General features: G+C 34.1%; 1 protein-coding gene across 14 annotated transcripts in view; it reads left to right on the forward strand.

Annotated features, from left to right (window-relative positions):
• The window catches only part of LOC138701344 (uncharacterized), a 133,951-nt gene that overhangs the window by 59,743 nt on the left and 52,681 nt on the right, over positions 1–21,527 (forward strand). For 2 of the 14 annotated variants that reach the window (XM_069828196.1, XM_069828133.1), the window contains one exon: positions 1,837–14,234. The exons of 10 other annotated variants lie outside the window; for them this stretch is intronic. In XM_069828196.1, coding sequence (XP_069684297.1) covers positions 1,837–2,386 — 550 coding nt within the window. In that variant the 3' untranslated portion in view covers positions 2,387–14,234. 2 more of the 14 variants (XM_069828231.1, XM_069828188.1) reach the window with 2 other exon arrangements.

Consider the following 21,527-nt stretch of genomic DNA (forward strand, 5'->3'; position numbering starts at 1 on the left):
AAAGCTGTGACTGCACTGAATACAACTACCCAAACACCACTCTAAACTGAAAATATTTTGATGTAATTGAATAAATTATGAAATGGTTATTACAATTTGAAGGAATTATTTATTCCTTAGGAATCAACAATAACAAGCAGTCCAAAATAACTGACTTTTTTGTAAAAGTAATCACATGTTTTTAAAATGCCGTTTCAGATGTTATTAAATGCCATTTCAGTTATACATTTTTCTCACTTGTACATTCTTTTCTTCAGACCCCCATAAAAACGTATAAATGAACTAATTTATACTAACCTAGTATTCTTTCATGACTTTCTATAGTCATAATTTGGCAAACAGTTCTTAAACAACAGTATCTTTAAGATTGGGAGGTCACTGGTATAGCCTCAGGTGGTAGCATGTTTGCCTGCTGATCGGCTCTTCGTGAAGGATTTTAATACTGTTGGTCATCCACATGGGAAGGAATTATTTATTGAAATTTTCGGTGAACACGTGTTGTGTTCGTGCATGTGCCCTTTTTATAATTGATTTCTTCTTTCAGATTTTTAATCATGATTCTGGGCTTTTTTTCTCTACTTGCACATTAAATTAATAAATAATGGCCCTCTGGTGACATGATGTTAACACAGCTCTGGTCCTCTGCTCAGAGCAACATAGGATATTAAATGATAGTGGACAAACACCTTTGCCCTTTTACCATAAGGAAGAACGAATTATTACTGGGGTTTCCATGCAGCATTAAAGCTGTGCCTTAACTATAAGTCATGACTGACAATTGTTGTATTCTTTGAGATTTTCATACTCCTGTGGGATTTACTCAAAAACTTTATTTAGGCTTTTTTAGTCTGACACTAAATGGTCACATGGTGGGGTGCCTGTGATGATGTAAAGTTATGACGAAGTCGGCATTCATTTGAGACAACATAGAACATCAATTGACACTGAACGAAGTTACAATCATGTCACGAAGTTAGAATGGAATAGTTTAAATTTATGATGATGATGATGATGATGATGATGATGCTGATGTTTGTTGTTGTTTTATAATGCCAGACATTTGGCAATAAAGTCATTCGACCTCTTGCACTCCAATATTTTTCAAAGATATTGTCATGGTCAGCCACTGAAGTACAGATTTTGAGGTGTTCCTAAGCCATTTCTTGGTTTGAGTTGCACAATGGGCAGTTAGGGGACTGATATATTCCAATTCTATGCGGGTGTTTGGCCTGTTGCCAATAAATAAACTACAGACGATTTGTGTGTAAATCGGGAATTAACTGTGGATTATGATGAAGAGAGTTCCATTTTTTCCCTTGAGATTGTGTTATCAAATTTTGTTTGTTGAAGTCTAAGTATGTAGATTTAATAAATCTTTTCACAGAGTAATACGCAGATTTAGTAACAGGAATGTAAGTAGCAGTGCTGCCCTTCTTTGCTAAAGCATCCGCATAATGATTGTAATGATCACAAAAGAAGTTGTATTTTGTAATTACTGCAAATTATAAAAAAACATGTTGTGCCGAATGTCAGTCCTAAAATTGTACTCGTTTCTTTTCCGATACAATTTAACATTTGCAATGTAATATAATGGAATAGAGGAGAATAATGAAGATTTTATGTAAAGAAGTTGTAACACAGATTTATTTTAAATATGTCTGGATATTACATCATTTGTTCAAGAGAAGACAAAAAATGTGTGATACAAGAAAAGAATGGAAGTTATTTTGATCAGAGGAATATTGGTGAAATGGCACATGACGTAATGTATAAAATTTTGCCATGTACTTGGCATTGAACAAGCACATTGTACCAAGACTCACAACTTACTTTCAGGATGAAGGAGATGTCATCACCTGCTGAGAAGAGGTCTGATACATCAGATCATCTTGGAAGAAGCTCTACTGAATTTCCTTTAACAACAACAACGTCACTACATTATCCATCATCATATACGCCATCACATACTCAAGTACGTGTATGTAAAACTTGTGTGATGTGTCTAGCAAACAAGACCAAACAAGAAACTACTCATTACTGTGAACAGTGTGAAGTGCCCTTGTGTTTATTCCCATGTTTTCAGATTTATCACACAATGAAAGATTTTAACTCTTTGAGTTCTAGTAGTTTATCTTTGATGCCGCCTTTATCAGGGCATTTCTCTGATCAGATTAAACCTAAAAAGAAATTGAAGCCTTATGTTGATCCAGAAAAAAGATTTGATCAAGCAGAACATATGCCTGTGAAGGGAAAATCACGTCGATGTGCTCACTGTAGTACAGCAGCCATGCCACATCGGACCAGATGGAGTTGTCAGTCATGTAGAGTTGGACTCTGTATGTTAGCTGCAAAGAACTGTTTCAAGGAATATCACACGAAGAAATAATGAAGATGCAGTGTTTGTGAACACACAGTAGTGTCATAATGAAACTGGACTTATAATTCAGGAAGGAAATAGTCGTTTTTGCAACACATTAGTAATATTGAAACTTAGGTTTTCTCGAATTTTATTTATGTATTTATTTCTTCCTACATTGTTAAAAATTGTAGAAACTGACAATGAATCTGCTGTTTCATAGACCAGATGGTGAATAACATAATCTCTAAATCTAGAAAATAATCGAAGTGTGTATGATTTTTCTCTATACAGTAGAACCCCGATTATCTGTTATCCTATTAACCGATTGTCGGGTTATCCACTTTTTTCTAGCTCTTATTTTTTTTTTTTCTTTTGCTGCAGAAAAATATATGAAGTACTATACGTTATGTTTCTACATAGTTTTTCTACATAGGTTATTACAAGTCTTAACTCTTACTACAAAGTATGTAGTAGAAATACTTCGCTGTCAGCAACAGAAATAGTTACTTGTAAAGTAATCACTACTTGCTTCCAAAGAAATTGCCCCAAGAATTTCTACAAACTCGTGAACAATTCAATCCTTATCCTTAAAATTCGAGTAGCCATACTGTATACAGGTAACTTCTATGCAAAATGTCTTCCACAGTTGTTAAAAGGAAACTTATTGTGTTAATTATCGAAAAAAAAATTACAAATAATTTAGAAGTTTAGGAAAGAAGAAACTGTGGTTAATGTTGCTTCTGATTAGGAGATTGGCATTAGAACTGTATGCGATTTAACCCCCCCCCCCAAAAAAAAAAAAAGATCAAATGTATAAAGTATGTAAATCTACAGCATGAGACTTCTATCTTTCCGCAGACAATCATCAACCTTCAACCCTTGGCCCTAAAGAATCCTTCGTTGACAACCAAACTTTTAATGAACTCCTGATTCACTACATAGCACAGTTAAACACAAGACCACGAAGGAAATTACGAAATTGTGTATTATACACTTAATTTATGAATATATTTTATGGTATGGATTATCCGATTTTTCGATTAACTGTTTAGTCCAGCACCTTCATTACCATGGATAATAGAGGTTCTACTGTAATTAAAAAGGATATGTTGAAAAGAAACTTATTTGGGAAAGGAAATGTGGTTTTCCATAAATGCAAATGTCTTGCCTGGTATTTAAAGATCTGATATATTAAAATCGGTGTTATTTATGTAATCACAGCATGCTTCCATTAGTCCAGTTTGTACTCATTACATACGATAATTCTGAAATAAAGATCTGTTATTAATCCATGGATTTCTCAAACCAAAAATCTGAGTTCAGTTTTTGATGAGTCCATGTGGATTTTGTGGTGAACAAAGACAGTGTTGGAGCAGTTTTTTTTTTTTTTTAGTAATTTCGTTCCACATCATTCACCATTTCCTCATTAGCCATCATTGTCAGTGCAAAATAGATCCATCGCCATAATATCAGGAAACACCTAGTAAAGCATGGTGCGCTACATCCTTATATCAATTTACTTGCCACTTAAGGGGAGAAGGAAAGTATTTCTGCCGTTCTGTGGACTAAGAGAATGAGTTTGTAAGGAACATCTGAATCATATTAAGTATAATATTAATAAAAGAATCAGTGAAATAATGTTTAAATATTAAATTATATAGGTACCTTAAGTAGTCAAGGAATGAAGGCCAGTTTCCTAGGTTCACTTATGTTTCCACAGGAGGAGCAGATGTTACACAAGAAGAGAACACATCAGACATTAGCTACTTTTTATTTTTATATTACTTCCAGGTCATAATTTTCCGTAAACCTCAGAAATGTTCATTGTAAGGCTTAATAGCACGTTTGTTGTATGCATCAAATTCAATGATAAAAGTACCAATGTATTCACTATAGTCCCGTCGCTCTAATTTCTGGCAGCCAATTGCGTTGCAGGTCGGCTACATTTAAACGTGTGCGTCTTGTGATTTGCTGATGAAGACGTTATTCATTTCTTAAGGCTCGATAAATACTTAATATAATCGCCCGCCATTTTGGCTCTTTCATTGGCGTTTGCAGAAAGCACACGACGTTATTTGCCGCTCAATTATTTGCTGAATTACAGTGTGTTTGATTTATTATCATAGGAGCTACAACATGATAATGTTTAACTGTGTGGCAAATAGATTCCTCGTATGGTAGCTCGGCAACGAAAGAACAAAAATGGCAAATGATACTACCTACTTAGACTTTATAGAGCCTTCACTTCCTAAGATGTAAGCAAAGAGGAGGAGTCACGCCGGGAATTACAGCATTGCGACTATAACATGAGACATCTTAGGTTTCAACACTGATAATTGGGTCCACTTTATTTTCAACCAACCAATCTGAACACCATCTAAAGTTACATCCCTCTTTTTCCTTTATGCATTATACAATGAAAGTCAGAGGTATTCTATGACTCATATTGGCAATAACTGACAGAAAACGAGACTTATACAAATAGGTATGCACCAAAATGGATTGAACCTTAATCAAACTCAGTCACGTGTTTTCGATTGCACTCATATTTGTTATATTGTTAATTCGAGGTTAATTACATTTGGAGTCGACTATATTATTGTTATGTACAGTACATGTACGGTATGGTTGCATAAACACATTCTGATGACCAGCTTCTTTGTTAACATTTTTTCAGAATATGTGATCTGATTGATATACATACATTTAGAACTGCAGAAGTCTTTGTTACTGTATCCTCATAATTGGAATTTTTCTTTGATTTCTGTTATTGATTTGTTGCCATAATATTTTACATGTTTGGGAAGCTCATTAGTTCTGCCACTGAATTTTAATTGCTCTAGACCAGTCACGTCAACTGATGCCCATAGGCGCAAGCATGCGCTTCAGAGCTCAGGAGAGCCTGAGCGCTTTACAGCAGAAAGGAAAGAGACAGACGAAAGAGGTAGTAGCCTATATGCCGCTTGGTCGAGCTATATACGAGATGACCAGCACTGATTCAATAGATAAAGGGAAGAGAACTTATTAAATGTTAATTTTTAGATTTGTCTGAGAAGTAGAAGTGCATTGTAAGAATGTAAGTTTTAATTTTAATGATAATTTTTTACAAGCTTGATTTTTTATTCAAAAGGAATAATTTCTTAACTTTTTTATACAAAAGTAAAATTTTCAGATATATTTATTTAATAGCGTAACAGGTACTGAAATAATGTTTTCGTAAATATAATTTATCATAAATACGTATTACTGAAGACAGTGTATTGAAAATTTTGAAAATATTCACATGAACATTGTAACGAAATTAATTAACAAAGCAATTACTGTTACATCATAAAAAAAATGTGCCTATGTGTTGTAAAAACATAGCTCTATAGCTTGAGCAGAATTCGAGAAAATAATTTAATATTCTGATGATAGGAAGTTGCGCACCAATATCACCTTAAAAGCATAATGCGATAAGAGTTTTGTTATGTAATATTAGTTACAGTTAAAACATATACCTAGGTAACTTTGCTTTGTACTATAATATTGTTTTGATTAGTTTATTGATTACTTTTATAAGGCTAAAAATACCATCAATATCAATTCCAACTTATCATGTCTTACTCAATCTCTTTTTTGGGCTATCACTTTCTTTATGAATGATATGTTTCATTCACTTAGTACAGTATAGTTGTACTGCTATAGAATTTATGTGGATATTCCTTCTTAACTCTTTATTATGTTATTAACATTTAAAATACAACTGCAATATTAAGAAATTGGTGTTAGTACTTTTATTTTATAGACAATATAGATAATATCAAACAGAAAGAAAGCAGATAAAAATAACGATATAAAATTTCACGTTCCGTTTTAAGCTTGTTCACCACTGTTTTCTTAATCCAATAGGCTGATTATTCAATTAAATAAAAATCCTTCCTCCTTCCTTACCTAGCGCTTGATGCCCGCACACTATGTCAAGGTCAGAAAAACGCGCTTGCTTTGACATCAATGCTCTAGGCAAATATTATTCTTTTGTCTGCAATTGAATATGTGACTCATTATTAGGTAAATGAAACACTAGATACCGCGTGTGGTACAGCAGTGTCGGCTATGCTTGCCACTAGTGACTGGTCTATACCGAGCCATGTCAAACAAAAGAGATGGATTATGTTGCTAATAAAATTCATGACTATATTCTTTAAGAATTGCATTGGTCAAGTGCGAGGTTTAGCGAATATAATGGCGAATTTTTTAATGCACTGAAAGAAAATGCAAGTTTTCAAATTTATAATAACACTTTATCGGGCGGCCGGGTAGCTCAGTTGGTAGAGCAGCTGGCTACGGACTGGAAGGTCCGGGGTTCGATCCCAGGTGGTGACAGGATTTTTTCTCGTTACCAAACTTTCAGAACGGCCCCGAGGTTCACTCAGCCTCCTATAAAATTGAGTACCGGGTCTTTCCCGGGGGTAAAAGGCGGTCAGAGCGTGGTGCCGACCACACCACCTCATTCTAGTGCCGAGGTCATGGAAAGCATGGGGCTCTACCTCCATGCCCCCCAAGTGCCTTCATGGCATGTTACGGGGATACCTTTACCTTTTACCTTTATAATAACACTTTATCACAGTGAAATGAATAAATATGAATGGTCCTCACATTCACTTGTGTCATTTTTGCCAAAGCACTTGTCACTAGTCTATCACCTCATGAAACCTTACCTAACCTCATCATTGACAGTGCATCTAATTGACAAACTGCCTCCCCACCAAACCTTACCAAATCTTGTCACTAACAGTGGCACTACTTCTCAGTAAGGTTGTTGAGGAGGACGAGGGAGGCAGAGAAAAAGAAGCCCAATTTCTTCTGGTAAGGATGGCACAGGTGAATGTCATGCCAATATGTTGGTGACATTGTGTACTTTGTTATTATCGTAACACTACAGTAGAAAGCTTCTACACCATACCTATTCTTCAGTTTAGCAGGCAAATGATATTTGCATCATCTTCAGACTGATGTTTGACATCAAGTTTAAAGTCCTGATTTTGTGGTAAAAACAGTTGGTAGGGCAGATAAATTGTAACAATAAAATTTCATGTTTCTCTGGATTTAATAACATTAAATATCAGATGTAAGAATTTGCATATACCTATGATAAATTTAAAATGTTTTCAAAAAGGATATCTTCTTTCCATTTTAAATAGTTTTACTCTTTTTGCCAGAATTAGTTACGGGAATTGTCTGTAATAAAAGTCAGTTCATCTTCAAAACATTTCCTTCAGCATCAAAATTATTTGATAAATTAATTTCTTATGTAATACAATAATGCGTTGTATGATTATATATACTGAAATCACATGGCATGTACTGATATCATCCATTATTAATTGGTACTTTCAGAAACAACATCTCTTGTAGAACAAATCTTTGTTTATACAGAATAATTCAAATATTTTATTTATTTCTATTGTGATATAATGGTTATCCAGAATAACTGTTATAGAATGACGATTTATATGGGTGATAAGATCAAAGTTTGTTGAATGTAATATATCAACATATTTTGCTTAGAGGGAATGACGAAAATAGTAGAAAAACTTCATTTAACTGACCTCCAAAATTGAATTCATTCACTTGAAATGTGAAATCACCATATCACTTCCTGTTCTGAAATGTGAATCACTTGGTTGAATGATATTGAAAAGATGACATATGTTACCATCATAATTGCTATAAGTTGCAACAAACAATACCTTCTATTTGGGAACTGTCAGGAATGGTAAATGGTTTGTTTTTCCAGTTTTTTTTTTTATTCTATTTTATTTTTATTTGCTTGTCGTTAACCATTGTATGAAAAATGAAGCAAATTCTCAGGCACTCTTTCTGGGAACATCAGTAGAATTTCACTTCCTCATTTTACCAATTGATCTTCTGCCTCACTGCCTTTCATGCCATTCCACTTTTGAACCACAGCTTACATAATACACTAACTGGCAAAATGAACCACATCACTTCATGAAATATCATTATGTCTAATGTAACGACTTATTTAAACATTTATGCATTGTTGTCGCACTTTTTTTTTATTATGAGCTGTAGTACTTCCTCTTGAGGGATTTCCCATGACGAAAGATGGTTTATGACCTTCTTTTTCCTCTGTGTTCATTCTAGACTATTACGTGCAATAAATACTGTCCTTTCAGAAATGCTTATGGCTTTACTGTGATTTCGTCCTTTAACATTGGCCATGTCCCATGTTATTTTGTAATGGTTGCAGCATTTTAAACTTTTCAATCAGTTTAAAATTGAATTTTACGACGTAATTTTTTTCGGAGGGATGGTTGGGGATTCAGAGAAAGCTGCAAGAGTAATTTCTTTTGGTGAAATATTTGTGTGCCTGGTGTTAATGTGTTTAGGGAATTTTTCAAAGGTGCAGGGTGTATCTAGAAGGACTGAAATGGGTATCAAAAGAGAAATATTTCGAGGTTTTCCTCAACCATAAGACGAATGTCAGGTAATCTATGGCGAATCCTCGACCTCATCTCACCAAATACCATCTTACTATCACCAATTTCATCAATGCTATATAACCCAGTAGTTGATACAGCGTTGTTAAATGACCAAGTAAAAAAAAAAAAAAAACTTGAGATAGACCTCATCTGTACAAGATGAGGCAAGGAAGTGCATCTTTGAAGCTTTGGTGGCTTGTTTTCCTTACATGAGAGGAATACATGTCCTCAGTCTTACTTTATACCTTTTTCTATCATGGTGATATCTCAGCTCGTCACTGCTCCTCTATTGTAACCTGGGTTTAATGAGCAAAATGAAGCCATGCTGCCCAATGTTGCTGTTTCAGCAAGAGAGAGAGATCCTTCTCTGGTTTTGTAGAGATGAGGTCTGTCTTTTCTTATTCTCTCACTGACTCAAATCCTCCACGGCCATTTTGGATGTTTCTCTTCTGATATCTGTTCCAGTTCTTCTAGAGAAAATGTAAATATTCTGCACCTTTGAAATATTCTCTTCAAAGTGAAAACTTTAACACCAAGTACCTAACCTACATAGCACATACTTTGTCCATATTTAAAAGAAAATGATTTAGCATTTTCCTTTGAGTTTAAAAGCATGTTACATCACTAAATTCAGTTTTAACTGACTGAAAAAGCTTAGCAAATCAGACATTTTGTTATGGAAGGGCAACATTTATATGAATCGGTCAGTAGAATAAGGACCGAAGTCCATAAAAATACATTTTTCAGGAGACGAAAAAACATCAAATCTACTAAATCATTAGAGCAACACTAAGAAAAATTTACACAATTGTAGGTAGGTCTTAGTGCACCATTGTGACTGATAATGAACATTCACATGTGAGTTTAATAATATGAGTAATATATAAGATGATATATAGAATGATGCAACATGTATGGGCGAATCCAGAAATGCATATAGAGTATTAGTTGGGAAGCCGGAGGGAATAAGACCTTTGGGGAGGCCGAGGTGTAGATGGGAGGATAATATTAAAATGGATTTGAGGGACGTGGGATATGATGGTAGAGACTGGATTAATCTTGCTCAGGATAGGGACCGATGGCGTGAGCGACGGCAATGAACCTGCTGGTTCCTTAAAAGCCGTAAGTAAGTAATATATAGGATGATAACCAGTGGATTAAGGCCCTTATTACATTGTTTTACTATGCAAGTGTAAAAATCGAGCACAATTCATTCAGAAATAGTGAATTTATTGAAGAAGTTGCATTTTCAGAATAAACACATCACTTAAATAGGGTTACAGACTGTTATCACAGTGAAAGACTGCTGCAGCATCTTACAAAAGAAAAATGGCTTGATTCGTGAAAGGTTCTGTTTGATTTACAGTGAACAAAATATCCATTGGTCAAGTTTTCTTCCATCATTTTCTTACCACCATTGCACCTTTATGGCCATTGGGTCTGAATAGCTTCCATAGTTGAAAAGGTACAAATTCTCAACTGTCACATTAGTGTTGTCAGTGTGGCATTTAAATTCTTACAAAAAAAATTCCATATGTGACATCATTTGAAGAAGATGATTAACTAAAAAGTCCTTTACATGATTGCGTTATTTGTCTGCTTTGATTAACAATACATAAAGACTTGCTTGAACATTTTAATGCAAGTAAATATATGTCACAGTTCTCATATTTCTCAGGACTCTGAATGTTTTGAATGGCTTGAATCTTTGGAAATATTGAGGTTATGATTATATCCATATTTGACTGCATGAAGTTGTATTGCATACATGTGTTTACCTTTCATTGGTCTATAAATAGAATATGTCTTATTAACTTGAAAGGTTATTAAAATTTCTATGAAAACTTATAAAGATTAAATTCTCTAATGTACATATATAAAACAATTAAATGTACAAATTATTAAAAGTACAAAACTTGATGTATTTCTTTAATTTATTATTCTCTATTGTTTCATAAATTTCACTATTATGATTTAAAATTGAATACTTTTGCAACCTTAGTCGATAGAGTAGTTAATTATAGAGAAGATTGGAGCACATTTTTAATTTTTCCATCAGCTGTAGATGACTGATATTTGCCCTACCTCTTGTTACATTGGTACTATGATTTTGCTGGATGTTGTTGTTTTCTAATGCCAGGCATTTGACAATAAAGTCACTTGACCTCTTGCACTCCAATATTTTTCAAAGATATTATCATGGTCAGCCATTGAAGCACAGATTTTGAGGTGTTCCAAATCCATTTCTTGGTTTGAGTTGCACAATGGGCAGTTAGGGGACTGATATATTCCAATTCTATGCAGGTGTTTGGCCAAGCAATCATGGCCTGTTGCCAATCTAAATGCAGCTACGGACGATTTTGTTGGTAAATCGGGAATTAACTGTGGATTATAATGCAGAGAGTTCCATTTTTTCCCTTGAGATTGTGTTATCAAATTTTGTTTGTTGAAGTCTAAGTATGTAGATTTAATAAATCTCTTCACAGAGTAATACGTAGATTTAGTAACAGGTCTGTAAGCAGCAGTGCTGCCCTTCTTTGCTAAAGCATCCGCATTCTCGTTTCCCAGGACTACACAATGGGATGGTATCCATTGGAATACAATTCTTTTATTGAGTGTTATTAATTGAGAGAGCATGCTGGATGTAAAATAAACAATTCGTCACATACATGAAGACTTTGCATATAGAACCAGTTATTTCAAGTTCGACTTAAAACTCACAATTGTTTATAATGTTGAAAGGCAAGAGACTAATTCTCTTCCTCACTCTTGGGGTGAAGGTCATCCACACAGTTCGATCCTGTGCATAGTGACGGACAATATGTGTTTGTGAGTGTTCATACTGCAACAGAGAGAAGGACAACATAGAAGGTTAGGTATTGATAGAAGAGAGGAATGCAGGGTCTAGAAAAAAAGAAGTACAAGGAAACACAACAGCTTAAGGCTGAGAGAGCAGGGTATAATGATTTATTTGCCAATTAATTTTGCACGATGGGACAATGTCGCAGTCATAATAACAAATGAAGACGCACAATATTTCAATGTAATCAAGTAAATGAAGATGACATATCTCTGGTAACTTCCGAAAATCTTTATTTAAAAATGAAAACAATTGATCAAGACAATTGTATCTTGCAATATTGCAAAGTGCAAACTTTGCGTAACAAAAGCCGAACAGGTAAAGACAGCAAGAGAGACAAGAGCACATCAGTTAAATACAGGGTGAATCTTCTCATCCTGCAGATTGATAACTAGGAAAACCTCATTTTACAGACAATGCAAAAAGCAGGTGCTCACATCGCATTCACTAGTCAGTTCGATAACGCTACGATGTTGACCTGTGTTAATGTGCTGTGATAGCGCAACGGTTAACACACTGGATTGTTCCAGTGCAGGTTCGGGTTCAAATCATGGCTCTGAATACATACCTTTTTTTCATAATCTACCTGTGTTTCGAGAACATTCTAGAAAAGCATGTTTTCTGTCTGAATATGTAGAACATTCTAGACATTGAATTTGCCTACAAATAGGTGGTTCCAGCCGCTCGTGCTCAGTGTGGTATGTAGCAGTCAATTCTGCCGAAAGTTATACGATGCAGGGGACTGTGTTTACAGTATAATCTGTAAAATGCCAGTACTGCATAACTTCTCAATCCGCAGGATGAGAAGATTCACTCGGTATAATATAATGACTTCTTCAGGAATATCGGTGCGAGTATGTATACACACATTTCAATGTATAGTAATACCAATGGGCAGAAATAGAATCACTGGTGCGATTAGACATAATTTTCACAATGGACAAGTAGTAAAAGAAACGAGGTGGAGAAAGGGTGAAAATTTTGCAAAAAATAAACTGCGAAATTTTGTAAAAAATCTTAAGGCCCACAAAAGTCGTTATGGGCATAAGAAAAGTGTCTGTCTATATTTGCCTCCAGAACTGAAAAGTATCAGCAATCTATATAAGTTTTATAACGAGACTATAGGTGAGAGCTTAGGAGTAACATATGACAGTTTCATAGAATGTTCACAAAAGAATTCATTATCAGTCCTAGAGTAGATGCTTGTACCACCTCTGAAAATCTGAGGACCTGTATAAAAATAGCCAGAGATAACAAGTTACACGAACTTCGGGAACAACTTAGCATTCACAGAAGAAAAACTGACACGATACCACTGAGTCCACACCGGTGGAGTAACGGCTAGCGTGTCTGGCCGCAAAACTAGGTGGCCCAGGTTCGATTCCCGGTTGGGGCAAGTTATCTGGTTGAGATTTTTTCCGGGGTTTTCCCTCTACCCAATATGAGCAAATGCTGGATAACTTTCGGTGCAGGACCCCGGACTCATTTCACCGGCATTATCACCTTCATCTCATTCAGACACTAAATAACCTAAGATGTTGATAAAGCGTCGTAAAATAACCTACTAAAAAAAAAACCCACTGACTGATATACAAGCTGATACAATGATTGGCAAGCATACTGTCGCTCCTCTCCCCTCACCTCTTATTCAGGTATTTCTTGAGCAAACATATGTCGACTGCCCCACAGAACTGAAATAACTGGTTTTGCATGCAAAATCTTCACTGCTCACATTAGAAGAGCATTGTATAGTTCTCGCAACAGTTCTTAATCAGTGAAAAGTATTCATGCAAGCTTAAACCAAGTCATTTATCAGATCAGTGCCACAGCAAAAGCTGACACTTTACAATGGGTGTGGTACTAAAATTACTTAAAAGTAGTTGAATCACAATACACACATTCTGTTTGAAATTTTATGAGAGTTTCTGAAGTTCTAAATAATGGACTGTCTTCTATACTGAAGCTTTGGAAAATATTAGTCTACAGGGAAATAAATTAATCTCCTTCCTGCCATTCTTTTCACGAAATTATACATGTTATCATTAATTTCTCAAATCTGTTTAAAGTTCTTTAACCTAACTTTAACAGAGCTTGATATCTGCAAAACAAAAACGAAATTAACCCAGCACTATTAAGGTCTAGCTACTTTTGCAAGCATCTTGGAAGAAACTGAGCAAAATACAATGACCAGTGATGACTGGATTACACACAGTCGTAAATAATTTGTAGTGGGAGAGGAAATAAACATGAAAATGTGCCTGGTTCGCATTCATCATTTCCCTCTGATTGATTTGCATGATTGATTTGCATTACATGGTGTTGTTGGTTGTTCAAATTCAAAGATATTTTATGCATTGACTTGTGAACTGGGGTGTACCCATAAAATGAGGATCCAAGAACGGTTACGGGAACAATACTGTGCTCTTTCACAATCATGATGTGGTGCATAACGCGAGAGAGTTGTACCTTTAGTTTACCTGTACTGTTGTATGTATTGGTGATTTACATCTTCCCCAATTATGTTCTTTAATTAGGAATGGCTCGTCAGGATGGAATGAACATTGGGTCACACAGTGTGTTACAAAACGGTGTGGAAAATCACTCGGAGTGCCTGAAGAAATTAGATTCAGTAATACTGGAGCCCACATGCCACTCAAACTGCCAAGCAGCAGGAGATGTCGTCTATGTTCAACTAAAGCTCATCCGAAACGAACGAGATTTCAGTGTTCTTCATGTTTGGTGGGACTGTGTGTTACTCCGTGTTTCCAGCTATTTCATTTGAGATCCACTTACCAGTACTGAATTTTGCATATTACGAAGATATATTATATTTGTTTAAATTATTTTGCTTTTGAGAATTATTAGTAGCAAACCAAAGTATGTTTGTCTTTTGCTCAAGTACTCTAAAGTTTCTAACACTCGTAGAAATTATAAAATTACAGTCTTATAAAATACCGTATTTTATCACATAAGCCCCTCCCTCGCATAATTATCCCCTTAAGATTTTTATATAAAAATTAGATTAAATTAAATATCGCATATTTCCCTCCCCTAGTAACATAACATTTAGAGGACACTGAAATTTCCCTTCATCCAGTTTGTAGTGGCAAGCTTTCTAATTTTGTTTTGCATCCTGTTATTTTTTCCATGTACAAAAGCGCAGGGTCAGAAAACTTATTTTTGACAATATACTTGTGCTCTATCTAAATGTTTCATTTTTTATGGAAAAGATTGAAAACTGAAATATACCATGTTTGATGATCACAGTGTGTTGATGTAAGTCACAATGGCCAAGTACAGGAACTAAGCACCAATGACTGCTTTATAAATCTCCCTCAGAAACGCTTTCATAATTCCCCCCTCCCTCAGTGTTTTTCAGCCAAAAATTTTTAGGGAAAAGGGAGGAAACTGCGCGATAATATACGGTAATGTTTATTTCTGGAATTATTTTGTCAGAAAATGTTTAAAATCATATGAAGTAATATGTATATTTTGTCTTCATAATTCATATTGAATTTATTGGTACACGTTTGTTCGGAAAATTGTTATTAGAAATGTTAATAGTAATTTATGTCTTAGATCATCTTGCACATTTCTCGTGATAATATACCGTATTTAAGGAAATAAACTTTGCATCTGAAAATATTAATGTTTTGCATAATCCCCTTAAATCATTTTTCCTTTTCCCTTCCTGAGAATATTATTTTTAAAAACGAAATACTGGAAAATGCAGTATTTATTTTTATGTAGTACAATATGTACTTTTTCTTTACTTAATTTTTCTCCTTCCCAGTAGCATCCTTCTAAGTCATTTCTTTCTTGCTTTTCTGAATTTAATTTATTTATTTACATTTCTTGTGTAGTATTCACAAGTGTCCATTTGTTTATTGAGACAGTCATGACCACTGGAATAAAAATATACGTACTTTTTCTCCCCATTCTGAATTTATCGAAGTACTTTGAAATATGAAATTCTAAAACAGTATTATGTAATTTAGATTCGTAGGTACTGGTGGCATCTAATATTAATGTATGTGTTTTTTTTTTTTTCTAGAAAATAGTTTACTGGTACACATCTTATTGTATTGTAAAAGTCGGGAAAAAAAAATCTAAATTCATACTTGTGCTGCGTTATACTTTTCAAATTGGGCTCAACATACTGGTGCTGCTATCTTCGCGTTCTCGTTACTTTCTCTTCGTGTCTCTTGCCAAATGCCTGCCTTTCAGGCACCAGAAATTGATTTAAAGTGAAGGTTGTGAAACACATAAAGGAGAACCAACCAGCTTCATGAACATCATTGCACTCACCATCTTCAGTTGTAGAGAAGTTCTTAATGATGTGAGAACTAGTTTCATTTGGGAGAAGCCAAATTCTCCTACGTAAGCAGTCGAACTTAAGAGCTTCCACTGTAATTAGAAACCAATTCATTAAGGACATTTATAAGCAGTGAAGAATACCTTATTTGGACACTTATCTAATTCTTCAGTGTCATTAACTTTATAAGCTGTTCTGAATATTTTGGCAGTAATTTCTTTTTCATGTTCAAATGGTTTTGAAGAAGCTACCTCCTCTAATTTTGGTCATTTTGCAGAGGCTATTATTTTAATAACAGCATAGTAAGCTGAACTGATTTTATGTTCGTGAATATTTTTTATGCAGTGAAGTAATTTGTTTTTTTCTTGCTGTCACCAAAATGAAAAATTTCAATATTTGCCCTTTCCTTTGAAATATTCATACCTTGCTTGTTTCTTTCTGGTCCCAAACTTACCAAATCCTTACATATTTTGCAACCAAGTTCTTTATTTGTTATCACCAATAACTACTTGTCGCAAAAATCAACTTTTTGGTTAAAAATCCAACAGTCAAAGAGATCTTCTTGTGTTTCTTTATTTGCTGCCATAGGAACCTTATGTTTGAAATCTCCAGTTTCTGCATCTGTATCACTTAGTGTACTTTTCAAAGTTTTTCGGTGTTCATTGTAAACAAATTTATTTTTGCAACATCACTTTCACTTAGCTCATTGTTCTCTTTAGCTGCAGAAGTGGAAGAGAAAAACTGCGTAATTTTACCGTTCATAGCGTAAAACTTTCATAAAACACGTCCATTTTATTCACTCGTTATAAAAAGTCCAAGTCACAACAAGTGAGAGAGTTCTGTTTCCGGTAACACCCAAACAAAAGAGGATATCTACAGTGTCAACCGCAGAAGATGGCAGCACTAGATTGCATAAATATGTAATATGGCATGGACTTAACTTAGTTGCGTCAACCCTAGTTTTCATTTGCTTAAAAAATATATATATTACTTTGGGACCCTTAAAACTCTAAAAGTTTACCAGTGCACATACTGGACCATACTGTTTGAAAAAAAATATACAGTGTGTGTGTGTGTGTGTGTGTGTGTGTGTGTGTGTGTGTGTGTGTGTGTGTGTGTGTGTGTGTGTGTGTGTGTGTGTGTGTGTATATGTGTATATGTGTATGTATATATATGTATATATATTGTTACATATGGTACAGCATTCTTCCTGAATGAAAAGTTCTTTTAATGATTTGTTTTCAACTCAATATTGATTTGCACGAATGTAGTTCTTGCATCTTCTTGGATAAGATAGGTATAATTGGGTCAGTTGGGTGACAGTTGAGATGAAAAGAAATTGCTTTATTTTTTCTCCATGACTACAGTACTTGAACTTTAACCATTGTGAAACAATGTGAGTGACATGAGAAAGGCATGTCAGCCTTCTTTGGACTAAATTCAAAGCTCACTATCTGTCAGTCATCGTGCAGACTAAATTATAACCACAAAGTGATTACAGTTGATAGACATTTGAATTAAACAATCTCTGAATGTTTGATTATAATGGTAACTTCTATTTTCAGTGGACATTAACCCTTCCCCACTCCCTATCATCCAATTTTTTTTTTCTTTTTCAAACAATAGCTCAAATAGATTAATCTTAATTTAAACCAAACATTCTTTGCTTTGCTTTCCTTGAAGCTTTTCTTATTAAACGCTAAATCAATCCATTTTTCACTGAAATTCTGAATTCATTGCAGAGGTACCAGTACGAGTTTGACAAAGAAAATTTTGTTATTAAGTGATATTTTTACTAAGCTGCTGCTGACAAAATTGAGCACATATATTCTATATTTATCCTGCATAACATAATTGATGTAAGTAATTGATTAACTAGCGGACTTACTTGTGTTAATTATGTAAATCTGTGCTGCTTACAGCTGTTTCGGTGCTTCATCACACAATCCTCAGAGCCTAGTTAATCAATTACTTATATTCAAGTGTTAAAAGTAGTGTACCGTAAAACGGGGTGACTTGATACACTTGGGGGTGACTTGATACGTTTTTTAGGTTGATGTTTCGAAACAAAACATCAACCTACAAAACTTATGAAGTCTCCCAGCATATAAAACAGGGAGACTAGACACGCTGGGGGGACTTTATACATTTTGTAGGTTGATGTTTCAGTTCCAAAACATGAACTTACAAAACATATCAAGTCCCCCCAGGTGTATCGAGTCACCCCATTTTACGGTACCGGTACGCAGGATTCAAAATGGATAATTGATGTAATTAAACACTTACAGCAACTTTATATGTTGCAGTGCCTATTCAGAAATTGTACGAAGTTGATAGTTTGACTCTATACTTAAAGATAGAAAGTGCTGTCTGTACATGAAATGTCAGGTTTTTAAAGTTGTGATTAAATTTTTCTTTGGCTTTGCAAACGTGTGTTGAAATTTAATTTCTGTGACACTTCAGCTGTACAAGTTATTTGTTATCGAATGGATCCAAATGCATGCATGCGCCATAATAGTAAAAAAAAACTTGTGGTAGGTGAGGGGTAGTTTGCTAGCTAGCTACAAGTGAAGGTGTAGCAAGGGAGAGAAGCTTCCCAGGCCATGCAAGTTAGCACCACGAGATAGTAAATGGCCTGTACTTAATAGTTTCATCTTGTTAGAGACATGATAAAGTCACCTACTGAGTTGTGTTCATTATGCCTTCCATATTTCAAGTGATACAACTCTGAGAATAGAACCGTTAAGTAAATTAGAAGTGTTAGAGAAAGAAAATTTCAACACAACCTTGCAAATTCATGAACCTTAAATTATCTATAATTCCTGTCTCTTGCAAAGGGCAATTGTATGCTTCACATGGGGATCTACAATTATTACATAAGAACAATACGACCAACCTTTTCAGTTCTGAGAAATTCATTTGCTGATATTATTATTATTATTATTATTATTATTATTATTATTATTATTATTATTATTATTACTATTACTATTACTATTACTATTACTGACTCTTGCCTTTGTAATGATTTAGATTTTTAAATTTCAGATTTAGATGTGGCTAATTTATTTCTGTTAACACAAGTAGCAAGCAGTGTCTTTGTTGCATTTCTTTGATCTTATGCATTTTGTGGTTAGAAAGGAAATATTGTACTTCATTCAAATGTTTAAACCATATTAGGTTTTTCCCTTTACAATGATAAATTATGTAGTAATTGATTTCGTAAGGTATGTGTACAAGATGAAACAAATGAATTACTTTGAATACAAACGAGTTTACGATAAAATATATGGGAAATAAAAAGGCTTTCTTTCTCGTATGTTATTTTTTGGTTATGGGATACATGGGATCATTATAATTATGTCAAGTTTATATCCTTTCATTATCTTAAATTTTAAATCAAGTTTTTTTATGAAATTGGATGATGTGCATTTGTCCATAATAGAAGTGAATATGGATGTTTGTTCCACTGCATTGTGTCACTTAAGTATGATTTGCAGGTCATATTTATATTGCAGGAAGTATTAAGTAATATAACTTATTTTCGTACTTGTTACTGTGTGAGTGACTACAATATAAAATTTAAAATACTGATAGAAGAAGACATTATTGAGCAAGTAAATAAGTTTAAATGTGCAAGATGCTCTTTATCATAATAAAATCATGTTGTTTAATCAGATCACAGAACAAAATAATGTAAAAATGTAATTATGTATATATTGTTGTAACATGGTCCTTACGTAATAAAAAACTATTGAAAAAAAAACTCTTTTAAAATTTGATAAGGTAATAACATCAATTTTTTTTGTATGAAAGCAAAACCTGAGTAATAAGTGAAGAAGACAAGATCGTTCTCCAGTAAATGTAGTAATTAAGTACTTCCATGATTATAGTACGATGCAGAAAAGACATAAGAAAATAGATACATATTCGAGGAAAATATTTAACTGAAATAGTAAAATATATAGAGAAAATTGAATGTTCTACATACAGGGAATATAGATTCCAAGACTACTTCAGTAATTTAAAAATTAAGAACTAATTATTACAAAAATATAGGCTATCCAAAGAAATGGAGTGAGGAGGAGGAGGACGAGGAGGAGGAGAAGGAGGAGGAAGAGGAGGAGAATGATGATGATGAAATAAAAGGCAAAGTCAAATCTGTCCAGAGGACAGCGGGAGGCTAAATCTCCCACCTTTACACACAGTTGGCATTAATGGCAGTAGGGATATCCATCCTATGTGCCTACTACCCTTATTCCCAAGGAAATACCCCTGGTACCCACTTCTCTCATAGCCGTGTCTGGCCAAAAGGATTAGATCAATGGAGAAAATTCATGATCCTATCGGGAATTGAACTAGAGAGCTAGTTTTGCAGCATTACACCTTAACTACTACACTATCGTGCAACCTTGATGATGGTGATGATGATGGTGATGATAGTTATTGATAATAACATTTCATTTTTTAACGATGTCCAGAATGTAGGGTACATTTTCGTGCAAAAAAATGTAGGACGCGTATTTTGATCAGGACTTCAAAAAGAATATTCATCTTCATTGATTAATCATGAAAGCATGTAATACTGCTAATTAGGTGAATAGCAGCCACATTGAATTATTTTGTATGGTGAATTCCAAACGAAACACATCAGATGGAAAACAAAATATTGATTATTTGAACTTTGTAATTGTTATGTGTTTATTAGTCTGAAGTTGAAGTATTTTTTTCTCCGTGCTGAAATATTGTCAGATTTTACCTATAGGAAAGCAAGAAAAAGTGAACATTTAAAGGACTGGAGAATATTTAATATTCTGAATATTTTCGTAGAAATTCATAGGACATGAAGTATGTTTAATAATTAGATGTATGTATTTTTATTGTATCTGGTAATGTTTTGTCTACTGCTAAGGTATAGTCGCATTAATGAGGTCTTAAGATAATTATGATTTGTGGATAGTAATTTTATATTTTAAATAACTATACTCCTAGAAGAATATATTGCAATAAACGAAGGAAAATTCCATATTTCACAGCAGCTTTGGCTACTAAGTTAATAGACTACTTATCACTCTAATCTAGGCTGACTTAAACTCCGATTTAACCTAACCATCCAATACAACCCAACCAAATCCAGCTTGCCCTAACTATTTCATATGTTAGCATACAATGAAAGGCAGTATTATGTGGACTGCATGGTTACTGGAAGAAGAATATGAGAGTATTAAAAACTAGATTATTTGAAACATTTTTACACCTTATATTCTATGGTCTCCATCAGGAAATGTTAACTGGGTAATGAATTAAAATATCCAAAGTGATTGTGTGTTTTAAATTGATTGTTAAAGTTAACTCTGTACAGTACGGTAACATACCTGTTACTTGTGTTGTGCACTTTTTCTTTATGATGGATATTTCGAAGAAAAATATTTGACAAATATCTTATATTTTGTGCTGGTTTCTGAAGATCAAAATTATATTTTTGTGTGAAACGAAATCTAATTT

The sequence above is a fragment of the Periplaneta americana genome, chromosome 1 (genome assembly GCF_040183065.1).
Source record: "Periplaneta americana isolate PAMFEO1 chromosome 1, P.americana_PAMFEO1_priV1, whole genome shotgun sequence".
NCBI classification, from domain to species: Eukaryota; Metazoa; Arthropoda; class Insecta; order Blattodea; family Blattidae; genus Periplaneta; species Periplaneta americana.